The 22,830-nt window shown below is 35.6% G+C and overlaps 1 protein-coding gene across 1 annotated transcript; it reads right to left on the minus strand.

Moving 5' to 3' along the window:
• Positions 1-213: 213 nt before the first annotated feature.
• LOC141394830 (galectin-8-like) lies at positions 214-15,967 on the minus strand. The gene is made up of 3 exons (XM_073969765.1): positions 15,831-15,967; positions 8,206-8,321; positions 214-1,292 (listed from the first exon to the last, which is right to left on the minus strand). Exons 1-3 carry the CDS (start codon positions 15,963-15,965, stop codon positions 371-373), a joined length of 1,173 nt encoding a protein of 390 aa, XP_073825866.1. The 5' UTR covers positions 15,966-15,967; the 3' UTR covers positions 214-370.
• Between the last annotated feature and the right edge of the window lie 6,863 nt (positions 15,968-22,830).

The following is a 22,830-nucleotide window of genomic DNA, read 5'->3' on the forward strand; positions in this document are numbered from 1 at the left end:
AAACTTAACTAAGTGTTTTCCTTCCTTAAGGTTTGTGGGTCCTTAAGGCGACCCTGGCAACGGCTGAGCTGACCTCAGCCTTTGGTAAAACCACGCGTTATATGCTTCAAGAGACCTATACAAATCTACGTTGTTTTTGGTCTTTTTTACTCTTCTTGCTTTCCCGTGAAAATCTCTCCAAATTCCCTTCCCAAAATAAAATTACCTTTCATATATTGCTCTTAAATCAATACCTGATTTAAATTATTTTATTGAATAAAATTAATAACAAATTTAACAATTGTAGATTTTTCCTTAGTGTTTAATAATAAATTTTACTAGCAGTTTAGATTATCTTGGCATATTGTCTAATGGCATGGCTATTGCTTCTTCAATCACCTTCTTCAATTTCAATATCGTATAATTTTATATCACCGGATACCAATACGGTATCCACACATTTTGGATTTACTTTGTAGGGATAATTCAGTAGTGGTCTATTGTTCAACAGAATTTCGAATGCTTTCTTCCCGTGTACTATGTACAAATGAAACTCAGAATTTTGTCTTAAACCTGTTGTTAATTCCGATTTAATTTCCTCAGACCAACGTCCATTGGTAAAAGAGTTACGCACTATCAACGGTTCTTCAGTTTCACCATTACTATTGAAAGAAAATTGAAATTCAATTGCCAATGCCACTGTAGGTTGTGGCCAAATGTTGTGACCGGTTTGAAGACAGATGCGAAAATGTTGCGGTTTACTACGTACACGACCCCATATCACCATGCTGTAACCGAGTTCGAAAAATCCCCTGGGGAATGAGGCATAATAAGGCAGTGGCAGTGGACGTTCATCTACCGTTTGGTTATTTTCTTCTTCCTCCTCGCTGGGATGATCATAATCTTCGGGATAGTAAATACCTGTTTCAGCATGCCTATTGCTTATATGAGCATAATGTTTGGAGTTTCCAATACGTTGCGGATAATCGGTAACAATTTTATGATCAACCTGTAAATCTCGTACATCTCCACGTATTTCAATGGATCGTATATCGTGATAGGGTACACGATGTTGATATTTGGCAACATGAGAACCATCCATGGCAATCATCACAGTATCCATAGTGAACAGAATTTGTAGAAAAAATCTGGATCCTTGCTTCAAGTTGATAGGCATAACGGATGTAGTTTCTTCCGTACCCCAATAACCTGTCACACGTGTATTACGTCCTATTATATTACGGGAAATCACAGCCGCCAGGCGTAGCGCAATGTCTGAGGATGCATTATCCACACAGAAATCCACATGGAAGCTGAAAAAAAAAAAAATAAAATATTAGAGATGGAAAAGATTTGGAATAATTATAAGTAAAATTTTGACGTTTCTGGGGGAAGTACCAGAAGAAATGGACCGAAATAATCCATCATGAAAGTAGATATCATTTTGGCATTTTTAAAGCTGTTGGATCAATATGTCAGGAAACATGGCATTGTCCACGAAAAAAACTACTTCGTTGTAAACATAACCACAAGAAGTACTTTCGGTATTTTTTTGAACTGCCCTTAAGCAACAATTTGATATTTTATGAGAGAGGAACTCGAAAATGTCGTCCGATATCGACTTTCTTGGAACTTGGTGTGCGTTTGGAAGACATTAGGTGTGTACGATAACTTTCCCAGCAATAATTACTCAGTAACTTCCAGCAACCTCTCTCAGTGAATTTTACTCTCTCAAACAAGAAAAATTGCAGAAAGTCATTGAACAACATTTTGCAACAAAGTCAGCTGTTTCCAAAAGTGTATGAACAATTGTTTTGTTTCTTTTGATATTTTAAATGAAATGGCATACAAAAATTTATTTTAAAATTAAATTTTACTTATTTAAAGCCATAATCCTATGTACAATGCTTTATATTCTAAAATATTTCATATTGTGACATTAGCTGTGTCTTTTTACTTTTTCGGTAAGATTTTCTCAGTAACTTGTTTTCAGAGAGTAAGAACAATTATACGGAAAAAGAGAGAATTGTAAAAAGACAGCATTTAGTAACATTTAGCGAGATAACAGTCGATTACCAAAACAAAAACATTGGCGCCAATGTATGAAAGAAAAAACTAAATCTAAAGCAGTAAAAACTTCTTCAATTTCAAGTAAAATAAATAAGAAACAGTTTAAAGATTAATAAAATAATCAATAAATATAGCTGAATCGCATTATTTGCTGTATTTTTCCACAAATATCACATAAAAATTGAACATCTGACCATTAACAGGTGATTGAGAAACAGCTGATGGACCTTGCTAAATGTTGTTGGGAAAAATTCTTCTAGCAACCTTTAGCAAGTTCTCAGCAAACAATATTCAAAATTGTTCTCTCATTTCGCTCTCTTTTACTGAACTTTTGTGTAAAAAGACAACATTTAGTAACATTTCGTAATAAAATAAATTATCACATAAAAAGACACACCTATTTTCTTGGTCAAAAACGTAAACATTTTAAATTGTTTACATCGAACAGCTGTTTAAAAGTCAGCTAGCAAAAATTGCAAGTTCTCAGTTACAGAACTATCCAAAAATCTCTTCCAACTCGCTCTCTATTACTGAACAATTTTGTTATCGAACAGCATTCAGTAAAAATTTGTACGAATTTGTAAAAATTTTTGTGGTTATCGTACAGACCTATTTTACGATGTGGAAAGTACGAACAAAAAAAGTAATTTTAGTTGGTGGCGACATTGGTTTTAGAGCTTTTAGGTCATTACCACTAAAACTATGGACTTGCTTGCTCCCGAAAAAATAGTGCAGTTGTAAAAGGGTCCTTGAAGACATCTCGGCAAAAAAGGTTAAAATAAGTATATAATTAAAAAAAATTAAGTAACAGTGATTTATTTATAAATCCACTTAAAAGTATAACATAATTTTTCATGATGGAATCTCTCAAATAAAATGCTTGCATTTGAATTAAAAATTGTGACAATATTGAACGGCAAGCGTTTTATTTGAGAGATTCCATCATGAAAAATTATTTTCTACTTTTAAGTGCATTTATAAAAAAATCACTGTTACTTAATTTTTTTTTTAAATTATATACTTATTTTCTAGTTTTTAGTGCATTTAAAAATAGAACACTGAAACTTATTAATTTTATAATTATTTTTATTTTTTTTTGTAAATACATTTTTAAGATTTTCAATTTTATTTGTATATACTTGAGATTATAAATGATATTTAATGATGGGCTTACATTTATTAATTAAATGTATAATGTTAGTAAAAATTTATTTAGGTTGGTAGTTTCTCATCCTATTGATTTCAGTTAACGCTTCGTTATTGCATGGCTTCCTTCCTGTTAGTTTCGAACAATCCAGTTCTTCTATTTTTAATCCATCCAACGATCTTACACGACTCAATGCCACATATTCTTGCCCTTCTTCGAAAAGCTTGGATCCTAGATACACCACTGCGTATTCCACAATTGGCCCTTGTAATTTATAAACAGTTGAGGCCCATAATAGTATCAGTGGAAGCATTCTTCTATCAGCAGTTCCGTAACTGAACTTAGCAGAAATTTGTATTGTTTTTTAGATGAATCACATGTGTACCAATTCTATCAAAGTCAACCCATACTGACGGTATATCTGTTTCGTACATTTGTTCTCTGCGGTAGTGAGGCCAAATTATGTTCGTTATAAATCCTATTGCTGCATTAACTAATCCTTTTGTTTGATCAATGTTAGATCGTAACATCACTTTAGCCCCTCGGAATTTCCGAACAACATTCACTTTAACTCCGAACAACTTCCACCGAACCTCCGAAAATCCACCGCCGAACAACCTCCTCCGCACTTTCCCCTCTCAACATGCTCTTTCCATTTTAAATGGAACCCCATAACAAATTTAGGCCGAAAATGTAGATACAAACTTTAAAATGCCTGAAATTGGGTGGTACCATTTATAGGGGCTATATCATAATCTGGACCTATGTCCACAATTTTTGGTTGAGAAGTTGGGAACTCGAAATCAAAGTTACACCCATTTCGGCCCAAAAATTAAGACAAAAAACACTTGAAATCGGGTGGAGCCGTAATATGGGGGCTATACCAACACCTGGACCTACATATGTCATAATTTTTGGTGGAGAAAACTCTGTACCATTGGGATCTCCAAATGCCAAGTTACACGCAATTCGGTATAAAAATGAAGATAAAATCCTTAAAACACTTGAAATCGGGCGGTACCGCTATATGGGGGCTATACCAAAACCTGGACCTATGTCCATAATTTTTAATGGGTACGTTTCTGTACCATTTTTTTTACTTGTTATTATATGTTTGTAATTTCATTTTTCTGTGTAATCTGGTCTATCTGCAGTTTTAGGAATGTGGCTGTTTCGATGTGATGTAACCAAACATCTACTGGAGCTAGTTGAGTAGGTTTGGCAGGGCAGTTGGAAAGATAAAGTGTGTCGTACGGACCTGTCCCGTACGCTGCACCATCCCAAGCGTAGTTGAGCCAAAACTACTTTGGTTTTTCGGGGCAGCTGACGCTTCTCAGCTGTGATAGTTGGGGAATGTTCACCGAGGACCGCATTCACACGATAGTTGTTTATGGAATCTGTGACTGCATCCGTGTAAATGCTATTTAAACCTGCTTAATAGGCTTGGTCTAGGGGTTGGTTCTCTCTTGTAACGTTGGACATCTCTATATCATGAAAATATGTATATTTGAATATATTTGAATATTTTTCGATAGTGTTGAACTTATATTTGCGTACCAAATTGGCACCCCATAGCTTACCACAGACCGACTTGTCGCCTTACACGCAGAGAAAAAAATATGTTTGATCCAACAATATTCCAATACAAAATATGTATTGTTAACATATTGTTGGTTTCCTTATGTAGTATTGTGAATCCAACAATCGTTTTTGTTAAATCCAAAAATAGTTTGTGTCAACTGAACAATATTTCTCTCTTTTCTTCGAAAATGTTTTTCTCTTCTCTCGCTATTCGATGCCGTGTTGAAAAAACAATTTTGGTGAGTTGTGGTGTTTGTATGACATGCTGCCTTTATCTTTGTTTTTGTGTGTATGTATACCAACAATGAGACTCTTGTTTTTATTTGTTTCTGTTTTGTTTCATTCTTCTTCTTTATTTCATTCTTCTTTCCTTTTCATGTTTGTTATGGTGTTTAGTTATTCCTTATGTTGTGGTGGCTTTTTGTTTGTCTTTGTTGTCAGCTAAAGTAGCAAACCATGTATTGCGTTCATCAATGCTCGTAATATTATAAGCGATATTTATATCAAAGTTGTGTGGAAAGTGTATATGAGAAGTATATACACTCAAATCAAAAAATTTAGTATCTGGTTTTAATGGCTGACAATATGTTTTGTAATAAATTTAGATTATGATTGTTCCTACAATCGGTATTGTTAACGATTTTTACAATATTGCGGAAATTCGAAAGTTGAAGCAATCCATATTTCAATAATTACACTTTCATGCCCTCTACATTTCAATAGTTTTGTACCTTTGTCATTGTGAGTTTGTAAATATTCCAATTTCCCATTGTGATTGATTCATTGTATTTTAAAGTTATCTGACAGAATGCAACTATGTAAATAATTTATTCTACTACTCTTGTAATACAACTCATCAATTACTACTTTCGATATACCATTTTATGCAACTGTAAACTATTACCGCCCTACTATTTCTTCTCACGATTTGTACTTAAGCTAGAACAAAATTCAATAAAATCGCTCAGTTTGTGATCTACAATCTAACGCGTTACATAACCATCAGATAAGATCGCAAGGGATGATCTCCATTCTAACACGTTATGGTAACCATCAGATAAGATCACAAGGAGACAATTTGTCCGTCCGGCAGTATACGACACCAGATTGTTATAAAGTTGTTTTTGTTTTCTATGTTCGGAACAAAAGATGGTATTTTTGGATTTGGATTACAATGTTTGTACAAAACAAACACATTTTTGGAACCAAAATAGATATTTTTGTTCCAACAAAACCGAAAAATATTTTACCTCTGCGTGTATATGTGGTTAACAAGGTTTGTTTATCTGCACAACAAATGCTGCAGGCTAGGGACTTTAGGACTTTATTCCTACATCTCAGCTTGTCGCAGATATCTGTGACATGCGCGGACGACGTAAACATGCTGTCGAATATGACCCCAAGAATTTTGGAGTAGTTTGTGATCGTAATTCTGCTACCATCGGCCATGATATTTAACTCTATTCTCATCTCTGCCGTCCATGTGGTAAACTGAGTGGCCGTAGATTTAGTGGCGGATATTTGCATATTCCTCACGTGGAAAAAGTTGGTAAGATCAGTCAAATAGCAGATCAGCCTTTCACAAATGACATCAGGGAAGGTACCTGACGCCAAGATCGTACAAACATCTGCATATATTACTATCTCTATGCCGTCTGGGGGTAGTAGTATACAGAAGAGGTAGAGGTTAAACAGTTCTGGAGATACCACCACACCTTGGGGAACTCTCGGCTTAGACTTCTTGTCCCTGAATTTCACATACGACTGGCTTCCGCGTTTCAAATTGGGCCAATGTCCTCAAACAGCGTGGAGTGCTTGACAGTATCAAAGGTTTTTGATAAGTCAAGCTCCGCCATAACTGTTCTGTCACCCTGCTTCCTCTGGTTGTGTCTTTGACTAATATGTGTGGAGATGGCATGCATCGCTGCTGATGATCGGCAACTGGATAGCTACTTTTGGCGCTGGAGAGGACTAAAGCCTCAAGGGTCTTTGTTACGAGAGAAAAGCGAAATCGGCCTGTACGACCCACCTTTGCTGACATCCTTGGCTGGTTTCAGTAGCGGGACCACCATGAACATTTTCCAGACTTCGGAAACGATGTGGGTGGCCAGCGATAGGTGGATAACTTTAGTGAGATACTCGACTCCCGGCACATCCAGCAGTTTCATCATTACCATGGAGATTCCATCAGGGCCCAAAGCAGTGAATGATTTAGTTTATTGACTCTGGGGTCACTGGGGTTGGCCCGCCGAAGATCACCACGCTCATTTGCTACTCTCTTCGCCTCTGCTGGGATGTTTGGTCTCACTCCGGGTATTCGACCAATAAGTATATGGCGAGCGGCTGCAGCAGTGATGATGTCTCGGAACGTACTTTTTGCTACCCAAACATCAGAAGGATTGGGCAGATCTCTGAAGCGTTGATTAGTGAACTTTCTGAAATTCGGCCAATTAGTTTTGACATGATTTACGAATCTGCGGCGTTCAGAGTTGATGAAATCAGGCGGTCTGCTGATGGAGACAATTATGGGGAGATGGTATGTTCTAAGAGAAACGACGGATTGCCAGGTGTCGTCATTTGTCAGACCAGGTAACGCAATGGTAATGTATGGCGAATTATGACACTCTCCGCTAATTCTGGCAGGAGCATCCTCATTTACCATGTAAAATGTAGAGTTATTTTGTGCATACATTTAGCGACAAAATTTGAACTTTGCCATCTTCCAACTTCATCTATGTTTGGAAAAAAACAGATGTACGACAGCACTAAATCGACACCAAATTTTCTGAAACGAATTTCATCCAACCATACTTGGTGACTAAAGCCATTATTTCGAGGGGACACATTATTGATCGTATCAAAGGTAGCACCTGTAGCCTTAAGGATGAGGTTGTAAACATGAATTTCCCAGAGACCACCTTACTTTATGGTTTACTGAATTGTTGTTGGTCGCCTCTAAAAATTGTTCAACAAACCTGCACTAACAATCCACTTTATAAGACCTTCAAGGAGCCGGTTGATAAAAAAATCCTTCTGGTCAAAAAATGTTGCAAGTCATTTTGGGCACCTATTGCAACTGTTGGGAAATATTCCCTATGTAGGTACTTTTTAAATAATTAAATAATCCTCGCTATTGGGCCTTCTCGCATCTTGTATAAGAACTTTACATTGTAGGTACATCAAATGTAGAAATGTTCGATATAAGTGAAATTACAGATCACAAAATAGAGGCAGCGTAATAGAATATATAATATATTATCTATATTCCATTACACCCAGGAATCTCAATTTGTTTGATAAAATATAATTAAATGTTAACTGAATTGAAAATGATAATTGGCATGACTTCATGGATGACTGTGAATTCGACCGTGGTCGAATGGTAGCCTTTAAACTAAAGTTCCCCTTTTTGATATAAGAATACATACCGGTCTCCATTTGGCAATATTTCTCCTCGTATTAAAAATGATAGACCCTCCTGGATTTGGCCAATTTTATTATTTGCATAGTGTGGATTTCCTGGAATGTCCTCGTTGATTGAGTTCTGCAAAAAACAACAAATTTATGGCATTAGCGTCCTTGCAAACGATAAATTTTAATTGTAAAGATTTTCTCACGATAGAAACCGACCATCTTCCCATAGACGCTTGAAAAGCCGCTTACAAGGCTTATTGAAGGTCTATAACAGGTCGACATTTGAAGTTCTTAGAGGTCACAACACTTCTCCACCAAAAATTGTCAACATAGGTCCATGTTTTGGAATAGCCCCCATATAACGGTATCTCCCGATTTTCGGTATTTTGAGGGTTTTAGATACAATTTTTAGACCAGTTTTTGGTCATGAAACTTCTCCACTTAAAGCCGTTAACATAGGTCCATGTTTTCATATAGCCCCCATATAACAATACCTCCCGATTTTCGGTATTTTGAAGATTGTAGCTACAAATTTTAACCGAACTAGCTCTAGCACAACACTTATTCACCAAAAAATTTCAACATAGGTCAATTTTCGGTATTTCGCGGATTTTAGGTACAATTTTTAACACAACAGGTTGTATTTTTACATTTAAGTTTCTCAGTGGTCACGAAACTTCTTCACATTGGTATAGCCCCCATATAATGGTACCCCCGATTATCGTTTTTTAGGGTTTTTCTAAATTTTTTTACCGAACTAGCTCTAATAGCTCTAATTTGACATTTAAGCTTCTCAGTGGTCACGAATTTTCTTCACCCAAAATCGTCAACATAGATTCATGTTTTGATATAACCCCCATAAACATTACCTCCCGATTTTCGTTATTTTGAGAATTTCAGCTACAATTTTTAACCAAACTAGCTATAATTTGACATTTGAAGTTCTCTGTGGTCATGAAACATCTCCACTAAAAGCCGTCAACATAGGTCCATGGTTTTATATAGCCCCCATATAATGATACCTCCCAATTTTCGGTATTTTGAAGATTTAGCTAAAAATTTTAACCGAACTAGCTGTAATTTGACATTTGAGGTTCCCAGTGTCACGAAATTTTTTTTTAGCAAAAATCGTCGACATAGGTTCATGTTTTGGTTTTGGTATAGCTCCCATAGAACGATACCTCCCGATTTTCGGTATTTTTATGGTCTTAGCTACACTTTGACATTTGATGTTTCCAGCACTTCAAAAATTTTCCTAACAATTGTCAAGGTAGGTCCACACTTTGATATAGCCCCCATATTAGATTAGATTAGATAACACTGTGCAACAAAATTAAATTTTTCTCAAAATAATGGGAAAACCCGACTAGATTATGAAAGTAAAGGTAAAAATATGAGACACGTGTATCGGAAAGTAACCAAAGTACGAAAGTAACCAAAGTACACGTGTATCTGGAAGTAACCAATTTCTAGTTTTTTTCGAAATATTCGAAAATGAAAGGATTCCAAGATATCTTAATCGTGGAATCCTTTCATTTTAGGTATATAGTGTCTTTGGCAACTTTACTGGGGAATATGTGGAGAATATTTTTGTTAAAACCTCATGCGGTTCGTCAAAGGGGTCCTTTTGGTCCCTTTTTCGAAAATCTTTTAACAACTCCTTTAAAATGTGATCATATCAAATCCAAATATTCTACAAAATTGTTCGTCATAAAATGTTACTATAGGTGTCAGAATATATCATATCTGTAAATCTTATCTAATCGCCAGGAATCGTTAAAAATGAAAAACACATTTTAGGGTTAACGTCGGACTTCATCTGAGTTTATTAGAAACTGTCCCACAAAACATAATTTTAGAGAGATGGCGTCAAATTTTAACCCTCATGCGGTTCGTCAAATATTCTACTAAATTGTTCGTCATAAAATATTACTATAGGTCTCAGAATATACCATACGAGGGGCTCTTCAAAAACCTTCTGGCTTAGGCAACTCGCAGTGTCGCCAGGTGTCATTTGACATTTTTTGGAAAGTTTGACAGTTTGTTTCCTAAGCGTACTCAGGTCAGTTTGACATATGACCATGTGTTGGGTTCTTTACAGTGACCTGAAAAAACTACTTTGCGAAAAAAAAGGAATTTACTTGTGAACCTTTTCGCCGAAAAATTTTTCACAACTGTCGACGTGGATAACACGGAAAAAGTGCATCGATCAAACTAAATTGTGTATGTCGATAAAGGACCATCCTATAGGACTATGAAAAACTGGTTCAATGAATTCAATCGTGGCGGACACTCGCTAAAAAACGAACGTCGTGAAGGTCGTCCAAAAACGGCCGTTTTGCCAGAAAAAAATTAAGCCGTGCGTGAAGGGATAATTCAAGATCGCCATGTTAAATACCGTGAGATAGAGACATCCTTGGGTATTTATTCCACCAAATAATATTCGATATTGCATGAACACCTGGCCGCAAAAATGGATTTTTCTCGCTAGATTCAGCAAAATTGGTCAATCGCTCAAAATAAAGGATCTCGTGGATTAGTGCAAAGAAATTGTGCATAAAAACAATCGCGGTGCTTCAAACGGCATTTATAAGATCGTCACAGATGACGAATCTTGGATCTATGCTTAGAAGCCCGAAACGAAACAGGAATCGACCGTTTGGGTCTCTGAAAGCGAGCCAAATCCAACCACAATTGTTCAAGGAAATAGACCTTCGAAGCAAATGTTCGCAAATAAAAGACGGTTAATTCTGAGCATTGCAATACAATTTGATTGCCTGAAGTCTCCTGAGAAATTCGAAACCCCTCGTATCTGTAAATCTTATCTAATCGCCAGGAATCGTTATAAATGAACAAGTGAGCAAAGGCTATAGTCGGGACGGGGCCAACCATGTGTTACCCCATACCACTACCCCTGTGCCTAAGCTTTTCACTGGTAAACATTTCTTTTAGGAAATATAATCCGAATACTATCAAACACAATATGCCTCTTTCTCTCGGGACCCCCATAAGCAACCAAAATTTCGTGACCATTCGATCAAAATTGCGACCTGTAGCGTGATTGCAAAAAATGGAAGAATTGGATGCATTGTGGTATCTCCCTTCTATGGCCACCTTCGCTAACCTACTTTACACCAATTTAAAGGTAATATTTTTTTCTTCTATTGACAGGCTTTGCCTTTGGAATACCCCTACTAGAAGCCAATATATTTACAAAGAACAAACCTTTGAATTTGTCTCCACATGAGTTTTTCCCCATTCCGACCCCAAATATTATCCGACTATCACCACAATCAAAAGGCTTCTTCCTCTGTGGGGCCCGCATCTACCCCACGAAATCTCGAGACTATCCGATCAAAATTTCAACCTGTAGCGTGATTAAAAAAATGAAAAAATGGATATATTACTGACTTTTGCGATATCTCGGTTGTTTGCCCACTTACGCCAACATACTTTGCATCAATATAAAGGAGATCTTTTCTTCTACCATTGCACGATGGGGCCAATGACAGGTTTTCGAGGCAACAAATCACTGGGGCAAGCTAGACCTTCCAAATATTGTACAGATGTTTTTAATGGGCTTAGAAACTAATATGCCAAATTTGGTTCATATCGGTTCATATATACATATAGCTTCGTATATATGTTCGCCCGATTTCAAGCAATTGATGGACCAAACACGAAAATTCTGCCCAATTTTTATGCGATTTGGAAAATACGACGGAATTAGGACTACAAAAAAGTTTGCCAAGTTATATGGAAATCGGTTCAGATTTTGATATTGCTCCCATATATTTTTTCGCCCGATTTTAGGTATTTGGGCACTAATCCCGCTATGTATGTCCAATCTTGATGAAATTTGAAATGTGTGACGGATTTTGGTCTAGAAACATTTTTGGGAAATCAAATTGAAATCGGTTCAGAATTGGATATAGCTCCCATATATATGTTCGCCCGATTTCAGGCAAATTATTGACCAAGCATGCAAATTCCATCAAATTACAATAAAATTTAGAAAATGTTACGGAATTCGGACTACAGTAAGTTTGTCAAGTTATATTGAAATCGGTTCAGATATAGAAATAGCTCCCTTATATACATATGTTCAAATTTCATGGTTTTGTCTGTGGTCTGTTATAAGTTAATAAAAAAGGTTCCAAATTTAGTAAAAATCGGCTAAGATTCCGCCACAAAAGCCAGGTTTGTCTGCGATATCTTTGAAATTATATATTATTATTATATATGTACGTCTAATAAATTTTTCCGAAATCCAATTGATAACATTAATGGGTTTGCAATTATTCTCCAACCAAAACATAAAAATCTCCATATTTTTAAGTATTACGACATCTGAAATCAGATTTTTATGAAAAGGCGCAGCTGGGCGCAGCTAATTTTTTCACAAAATGATAGTACACATTAATACCATTCACCACATATATATAATGTCCTAGATCTACCTTGATCTCAAAAGTTATACTCCAGAGAACACATGGATAACAAAGCAAAATACTCCAAAAAATACTTAACATCTTAACTTAAAAATACATTTACCACACATAACATTTGTATTATTTGTTAACACTATCTTTTTTTATATACCCATTGAAGAGCTTTCCATGTTTAAAAAATATAAAAATGTTGAAATGTTCTTTTTGGCGCCTAAAATGCTTTCACTACTTATTTATAATGAATGTCGCAAAATTATGCATAAGAAAATATGTCACCATTGCCAGATCAGTATGTCGCAATGTGATGTTACCAGATTGATTTATTTTTTATTTTTAGTGATTCAGAGTGTTGGCAATCGAAATCCGATATTATTTTTTTCAAATTGTTCACTTCAAAAATTGACTTTTTGCCTCGAAAACCTGCTATTGGCCCTATCGTGCATTGGCGGGCTTTCTTTTTTGAATACTCCTACCAGAAGCGGAGATATTCGCATAAGAAAAAAATGTTGTCTTTTCTCCACATAAGCTTTTTGCTTATTCCGACTCCTGAATCCTGAATCACCATCACCAAACTTAATAGGCTTCTTCCTCTGTGGGACCCGCATCAACTCCCAAAAAAATCGTGACGATCCGATCAAAAGTGCGATCTGTAGCGTGATTACCAAAAAATCGGAAAATGGGATGCATTACCGACTATTGCGATATCTCTGTTGTTTGACCACTTACGACAGCCTACTGTACATCGTTGTAAATGTGATATTTTCTACTTTCCTTGCCAGGTTTTGCTTTTGAATACCTCTTAAAGAAACAGAGCTATTGGCTTTGAAATAAAACGTTGACCTTTCCTCCAAATAAGTTTTTGCCCATTCTGACCCCTGAATATTATCCTACCATCATCAAAATCAATAGGCTTCTTCCTCTGTGGGACCCCCATTAACTCCCAAAACTTTGTGACGATCCGATCAAAATTGCGATCTGTAGCGCGATTTTAAAAAAAATTTAAAAATTTAATGTATTACCGACTATTGCTATAACTCCGTTATTTGGCCACCTACGCCAACCTGCTTTGAATCATTGTAAAGGAGGGATATTCTTCTTTCGTTGTGAGGCTTTGCTTTTGGAAGATCCCCAACCAAAGCTGTGATATTCATCATTATAACTTAAACCGCAAAAATAAAAAGTTGGGTTGTATTAGCGACTATTGTGATTTCTTCGTTGTTTGACCACCTACGCGAACCTACTATACATAGTTGTAAAGGTGATATTTTCTACTTTCATTAGCAGGTTTTGCTTTTGATATACCCTTTATAGATGCGGAGATATTCGCTTTTAAATAAAGCGTTGACTTTTTACCCAAATAAGTTTTTCGCCCATTCCGACCCTTGAATATTATACGACCATCACCAAAATCAATAGGCTTCTTCCCCTCTGGGACCCTCATCAACACCCAAAATTTGGTGACGATCCGATCAAAATTGCGACCTGTAGCGTGATTACAAGGTTTAGATGGACAGACGGACAGACGGACGGACACACATAGCCAGATCGACTCAGCTCGTCGAGACATTCATTTTGGTATATATAAGTATGGGTCTACGACCATTATTTCGATGCGTTACAAACTTTTTGGGCAAAACCAACTTATAATACCCTCCCCACATAGTGGTGTAGGGTATAAAAACGAGTCTTAGGGTTAAAGTCGGACTTCATCTGAGTTTATTCGAAACTGTCACACAAAACATAATTTTAGAGAGATGACGTCAAAGACAAATATTGTCTCCAGGTAAAAAGCGTTAAAAGAAGAAAAATTTTATACAAGATTTCACTATGAGTTTCAAAATAAACCATATATATAGGTATACTATTTCCATAAGAAAATTGGATTACAAATTTGTATATTTTAGGATGAAAGTATTTGTTTTAATTTTGGACTGTTAATATTACATAATTTCATGCTGGATCAAAATCTAACAAAATCCTTCACTTTTGGGGATATTGTTAAAAAAAGAAAAGTTCGAAATCAAAATTCACTATGAGCACATATAACATTCTTATCAGCCCTTATTTTTGACATAGGCTTTAGGGGCATATTTTAAAATTGTTTTTCATTTTTAACGATTCCTGTAGAATATTTGGATTTGATATAATCACATTTTAAAGGAGTTTTCGAAAGATTGAGGGTTACAATTTTTAACAAAAATATTACCCACATCCTCCTCACTAAAGTTGCCAAAGACACAAGGATTCCAAGATTTCTTAACTCGAATATTTCGAAAGAACTAGAAATAAACGATTTTCATTACAATACATTTTAAATTTATTTCAAAATACATTTGTATGTACATATTGTTCAAAACAAAAAACAAAAAACATTAACAAAAATTGTGGCACACTTTAATTTAAATTTGATCAGCAGGTCGCTCTGTTACACCTTTTTATTATAACATTAATATTTCGTAAATATTTTTTAATTTACGATTATTTGATATAATGACTAAAAGTCAAAGAAGCCGAATAAGAAACATGTTTTGTTTTTATTTATATCGTACATAAACACTGAGATCACTCTGTTGTCTATAAATATATGTATGTGTGTATATTTTTAGCATGTCATGACATCACTTGGATAGAACTAATTTATTTAAAACCCAAATGCTGTTCTCACTTGTTTTTTCTTAAAGAGTCGAATTAGGTTATTTTTACTTAAAACCGGCAATGTAAACTTTAACAATTACCCCCACACATTTCACTATCATTACATTAAATGTAAATGTATGTGTGTGAATGTTTGACGACACACGGTAAACACAAAGTCCTTGAGAAGAATTTTGTTTTGTACACGCTTTTCCATGACCTTCGCAATCACGTGAAAAGAGAGATAGGAAAAGCATTATTGATTATTTTTTTCACACATTCTTAAAATGTTATTCTTAAGATACAAACACAACAACCACACACATATAAACAACAATAATTGATTGATTTTTTCTTATCTTTAAATATAAAGTATGATTAAAGATATTAACAATTTAAACAATTTAAATTACACATTCCAAGTTATCAACAGTGGTGGAGCTTTTCAATGGCATTTTACAAAAAATAAATAAATTAAGAAAAACATTTTTTGTTTTGTCTTTAAGAAACTTGTTTTCGTTATGAAATCTGAGAGATGTTTTCTAACAACCCACCATATTAATGTTAATTAAAAATTCACTATTTTCTCGTTTAATTAATTCAATGTTGTTTGTTTTAAAGATTACGACCTTTTGTGCGTTACAACTGTAAACACTGACTGGCTGGCTGACTGATTGAAATGACACCATCCATTGGTGGTTGCCACTGTTGTTTAAAACGTGTTGTAATTTATTTCGCGTAGCCAACCATTTCCATAATTTCCATGAGTATGGCAACATATAGTGACCGTTATTAAAATGTTGTTTGAAATTTATATCAGCTACAGAAGTTATTGTTAAATAAGGGCTGTAGAATAAATTTGAAATGTGAAAGTAATAAGTAGGAAGTACGGTGTATGTATGAATTACAACATCTATCTATTTACAATAATATTATGTATTGTTGTTATAGAAAGCAGGACTTTCAAGAATAGTTAATTTTTTTTCAATAGATTCTAAAAACTTTGTTTATGAACAAATAAAAACGCGTTAAGTACGGCAGGGCCAAACTTTTCATATCATACAACATAAAATATTTTGAACTAATTTGGAAAATTTAGTTTTCTTTCTGTTACGAATTAACGAATGTCCACAATTATAGGTGAAGATGTTTTTTTACCACTGGCAACCCCAAATACCTAATTATACCCTACCAAAAAATTTGTAACGCATCGAAATAATGGTCGTAGACCCATACTTTTATATCAAAATGAATGTCTCGACGAGCTGAGTCGATCTGGCTATGTGTGTCCGTCCGTCTGTCCGTCTGTCCATCTAAACCTTGTAATCACGCTACAGGTCGCAATTTTGATCGGATCGTCACGAAATTTTGGGTGTTGATGGGGGTACCGCAGGGGAAGAAGCCTATTGATGTTGGGGTCGGAATGGGCAAAAAACTTATGTGGATAAAAATACAACGTTTTTTTCCAAAGCTAATATCTAAGCTTCTGTATGGGGTATACCAAAAGCAAAACCTGACTATGAAAGTAGAAAATATCACCTTTCTAACGATGTTCTCGTGGGTGATCGCAGGTTCTCGTGGGTGATCAAACAACGAAGATATCACAATAGTCGCAAATTAAACCCATATTTTCATTTTTGCGATTTTAGTTATAGTGACGAATATCACAGCTTTGGTTGGATACTTTCCAAAAGCAAAGCCTTACTATGAAAGTAGAAGATCCTATCTTTACAATGCTGCAAACTAGGTCGGCGTAAGTGACCAAATAACGGAGATATCGCAATATTCGATAATACATCCCATTTTTTTTTTTTTTTTTTTTTTTTTGTTTTGAAATTATGCAAAGTAGGTTGGCGTAGGTAGTCAAATAATAGAGATATCGCAATAGTTGTTAATGCATCCTTTTTTCCACTTTTTCTGCAATCACACTACAGGTCGGAATTTTGATCGGATCATCACGAAATTTTCTCGCAGAGATAGAAGCCTATTGATGTTGGTGATGTCGACAGAAGTCAAATATAAAATTAAATATTAATTATTTTGGTTCAGTTCGTCTTAAGTCATTTGGTATAAAAGCCAGATAGGTGAAAACGTTCGTATCTCCATAAAAAAATGTTTTCGAGTGAAAAGATTATTCACAGAGGTAGTGGTGTAGGGTATCACATAGTCGGCCCCGTACCGACTATAGCCTTTTCTCACTTGTTTTAGCTAATTAGGACAGTTAAAAACTTTAAAATACCTGAAATCCGCAATTTATAGGAGATTGTATTTAAAATATCTTTATAAATAAAAATCACATGTCGTTCGTTGGTAATAATTGCATCAGTTGAGAACTGCTGGACCAATTTAGATAATTCTTTTTGTGAAACATTCGACATAACCCGACTTAGGTTTTTATGCAAAGAAAATTTGACCACGCCCTCTTTTACGTCCACTTTTTTCAATTTTTAATTTTTATCATTTCTACAAAAACTACTGAATCGATTTTCCTGAAATTGTCATGGAATGTACAGGCATGGCATCCGTAAAAATAGGCTACAAATTTAGTTGAATTTCGGAACGGGCGGGGTAATTATCCTACACCTCCTATATCTATATATAAACAAGTAAAAAAGTTTCAGTTGGCTTTGCCGACAGAGATGTACCCTCAGTATATATATATGTATATATTGAAACAATTTTTTCCCAAAAAACGTATGTATTTAGGTGGTTTTAAAAAAGTTGGGCGTTTGAACCGACAAAAATGTTGATTAGGATTAAAGATCAACAGTTTTGAGGAGGAGATACTAAAAGGAATGGATCGACATTGACCTTTATGGAAGTGGATCTCCAGCCACTACATATGGTGCCTATGGGGTTTTTACACCCTTCGGGCTGTTTGCTCAAGAAGTATGGACTTGCCCCTGAAAAAACTTTTATTATTGTGATTGAGGCAGCGTATGCAAGTTGCTTTAAAGTGGACTTTTCCGAAATTTTGTGTGGGAGGTACCGGATGGAGTGCAAAAATATAGTCCATATTTTAACCTGATCTATATCTGGTAGATATATTAGGATATGTAAAGTATGGACCAATTCGGACACTCCCTTCAAGAGTTACCGTACGAACAATTTTTCCGAACATTTTTGAACTTTTGTGGGGGAGGTACCTGAAGGAGTGGACCGATATGGCCTATCTTCGAACTTAGACTATGTTTAGACAAAATAATCCTAGGGCCAAGTGGTGGACCGAATTGGCAGATCCGTTCTAGAGTCATCTTGCGCTCCAATCACCTCATACGGTGCCATAGGAGTTTTTTGCAACTTTCATGCTATTTTCTCAGGAAGTATGGACTTGCCCCTAATGAAACTTGTACCGTCGTATGGGGGACAGTAAATACAAGTTGCTAAAACAAAAATCATACCGATTCGAGAGGTGGCCCTAGACTGAACATTTCCGAAATTTTGTGTGGGAGGTACCTGAAGGAGTGGATCGATTGAGTCCATATTGAAACCTTGTCTAAGTCTGGTACATATTTCAGGATGTGCAAAGTATGGACCAAATCGGTTACTCCCTTCAAGAGTTATCGTGCGCACAAATTTTCCGAACATTTTCGAACTTTTGTGTGGGAGGTAACGGAAGGAGCGGACCGTTATAGCCCATCTACGAACTTAAACTAAGTTTGGGCAAACTATTACGAAAGCCAAAATTTGAACCGAATCGAGAGTTATCGTGCGATCCAGCCAGACAGACGGACAGACGGACAGACAGACATACAGACGGACTGACATTGCTCAATCGACTCCAAATTGTCTGAAACACATTTCGTCCAAACATATTTGGGGACTTAAACCATTATTTCGATAAGGCACATTTTGCACGTATGAGGGTATAAAAATGCTATATTTATAACAAGTAAGCAAAGGCTATAGTCGGACAGGGCCGACCATACGATACCCTACACCACTACCCTGCGAGTTAGATTTCAGCAAATCAAAGTTTCTTTTGGACAAATAAGCTCATTGTAAGAAATAAATTTTTGAAGTCTGCAACCTTATCACATTAAGTTTAAATAACAATATAATAATTGTTCCACAAACATCACAGAGGGGACAGGACGTGCACCACGATTCATATTACAGCAATAGTATGGGGCATACTGTTTATCGCCGAGTCCGAAAGGCATGTCTTAAAACACCACATGTAGAGAAGTTGTACACGGTTGAAATACTCAGAAAATGTCCCTAACTTTACTCAGGGTTTGAAAGTTTGTATTATGTATTCGTTCATCACAATTTTCGACCTGAAATTTATCGGTATAGGTCCAGGTCTTCATATAGCTCCCATAGAACCGTACCTCCCGATACCCGGTATTTTGATGGTTGTGGCCTCAATATCAAACTGAAATGCCTGACATTTTGTATTCAGTCTTCGTTGGAGGTAAAAGAACTTTCCACCTGAAATTTGTCGTTATATGTCCACGTCTTCATATAGCTCCCATAACCAGAACCTACCGATTTTCTGAACTTTGAAGGTTATGGTCTCAATATCCCTCCGAATTGGCTAAAATTTGGTATTAAGTCTTCATTGGGGGTATTAAACTTTCCATCTGAAATTTGTCGGTATAGGTCTATGCGTTCATATAGCTCCCATACTATGAAAGCTCCCCATTTTCGACATTTTGAATATTGTGGCTCTGGTTACAGATTTCTCTATTTTATTGACTTGTCTGAAGTGAATTTCAAACAGAAAAATGTACACCTAAACATTTTAGAAGACATTATTGAAATATATGTAGCATACGAAAATATGTGAAATACAGAAATTTTCCATATGCAAAAATAATATTTGCATATGCATAATTTATACATTTCGCACATTTTTGCATATGTGATATACATATTTCGATTGGAATTTAATTAGAAGCCAAAAATATGCAAATTTTACAAAAATAGGTGTTGCATAAAATTCCGCTGTCTACATATCATTGAGCTGATATTAATCGGGGTGCTCTCATTGATATGAGAGAAGGCTCCCTTGTCCCTACTGGGATGTTTGTGGAACAATTATATACAGTACATTTTAAGAAATATTCTTAAATTTGAAAATTGGCGTTGTTTAGCAATTTCTGCTACATCTTTAAATTTTGAACAATTGGACAGGTAAAATTCCACGCAATTTGTAAGAACTGGGAATTTGTCTGTTATGATAGAGAAAATTTGTAGCATGGGAGGAAGATGTGGTTCTCTTCACAAAACTCATTATATCTTAAGTAGTAGGTCCGTTACCAAGCACACATATTATTGCAATTTTCATCAGAGGAAAGATCGGTAGTTAATTTTTCATATATAGGCGACTTTGCCGGTATATGGCCACCAGGGATTCAAATATGGACCAAACATAAAATGTTTTTATTTAGCATACAAAAGTAATGGTCCATTGCACCCGCTAAATAATACCAGATCATCATCAAAAATTGTAGGCATCTTCTTCGACCTAAACTCCTACCTCGTGCAAAATTTCGGAACTATTGATCTATAATTGCGACCTCTAGTATGCTTTTGATTACATTACAAGCAAAACACTCGATATATTAGGCTGTAACTCTGTTATCTGACCACATAAATCAACATAATTGGTATTAATTGAAAGGGCAAGAGTTGTCCTTCCAAATACTATTTATGTGGGCGGAATGTGTGGTAAAGGAATTAAAATATTACCGGTATATTAAAAATTTTCACAATTTTCACACAAAAGTTGTGGTCCATTTAACCCTCTAAACATCATCCGATCACCATCTCAAATTGCAAGCTTCTTCTGTGTCATATAATCTTACATTATTTAAAATTTCGAGGCGATCGGACCATAATTGCGACATACAGAGCCGCTACAAAATCGGATAAAAATTTAGTTTTTGGTCCATTTCACCCGCTTAATATTTCTCGATCATCACCAATAAGAATAGGGATCTATTCTGATCTGAACCCGACCTCCATACAAAATTTCGTGACGATCGGTCCATAATTGCGGCCTGGAGCGTGTTTACAATTTATAATGGACAGACGGACGGACGGACGGACGGACAGACACACATCTCAAAATCGCTTTATCTCGTCGAGATATGAAGATTGGTATACCACATTGGGGGTCTCCGACGAATATTTCGCGGTGTTACATGAATTTTTACCAAAACAAACTTATAATACCCTTTTCCACATTGTGGTATAGGGTATAATAATCAAGAATATATCGGATTGGAAATAAATTTGCGAGACAATTGTGGCTGTGTCTCCGATCTTACGTACTTATTTTGGACCCAAAGACTTGACAACGCGCACTTTGTAAAATATGTAACATCTACAAAACTACTGAACCGATTTTACTGACATTTTCAGGGACTGTATAGGGATGGCCTCCGGTGAAAATAGGCTGCATAGGTTTAACCCCCTGAATCATAGTAGAATAAGAAAAGGTAGCAGCAATACACAGCTGACTGAACTGGGTTGTAACGTTAGTGTCAAATTACATATGACATTTTATACATTTATTTCTATTTCGATGTACATTAGGGACATATATTTTTGAAAAAAAAAATATATCATTCGGAAAAACCATTTCCCGGAAAGACTTCTTCATATCAATGATATGTAACCTCCTCCAACTTCGAACGATAAGCCGCGCAGTAAATCCCCGCTTGTAGAGGCGATACAACGTTAGTTAATATGTGAGGCATTTTGTTAAAATTTAAAAAAATTAAGCCCTAATAAACATGTGCTTCTTTGATTTCTAAAAAAAAACATTGAAACAGCTTCTCCTTTTTCTATGAATTTCCAGCGACCCCAAACTTTTCTGCAAGAATTCTACTATCTGCGAGAATTTATGCATTTAGTGGAATGATGTGAAAACATAAAAATTGAAGATGTAACGAATTTTCATTCATGTTTTCCAAAATATTGAACCAAATGTGAAAAATTATTAGTTTTTTAAATTCCAATAATTTATAGACATTTCCTTGTTTTGTTTACAAATACAACTGGCAGTAACGTTACAAACAAAAACAAATTCCTTTGTGGTTGTTGTTCGAGTTGTATTTGTTTTAGTATTTACTTTACCTTATATTTCTTCTACCATGCCCCTGAATGAGGAATACTTAGCTATATGTAGAACGTGTCTACAAGAACTAGGTCTGTATGTTATCTAGGGGCTGAGCTATGAATGCCCAAATTATTACGAATATAGACGAACGAACAAAAAATAGTTACAAAAGCAGGGGGTTAAAGAACGCAACATTTGCAATAATAAATGTATCGGTTTGAAAATTTACGAATTTATCTAGAATCTAACCCCACTCCGCTTACTTTTTTAAATATGTTATATCTCCAAAACTGCTGAAGCGATTTCCATGAAATTTGCAGCAAATGCCCAAGGTTTGCCGTGACAATGTATACTCTATGAAAGTCAGAGGAGATGGGGTACTTTCCCACGCCTTTCTTTTAAACGCTATATGTATATTCAGCATTAATTTTCGGAGGCAATGGGGTTGTGTCCCTGACCTTAGGTACATATTTGGAGCCAAA

The sequence above is a fragment of the Musca autumnalis genome, unplaced genomic scaffold (assembly GCF_047663935.1).
Source record: "Musca autumnalis isolate F117 unplaced genomic scaffold, ASM4766393v1 scaffold_2, whole genome shotgun sequence".
Classification (NCBI taxonomy): domain Eukaryota; kingdom Metazoa; phylum Arthropoda; class Insecta; order Diptera; family Muscidae; genus Musca; species Musca autumnalis.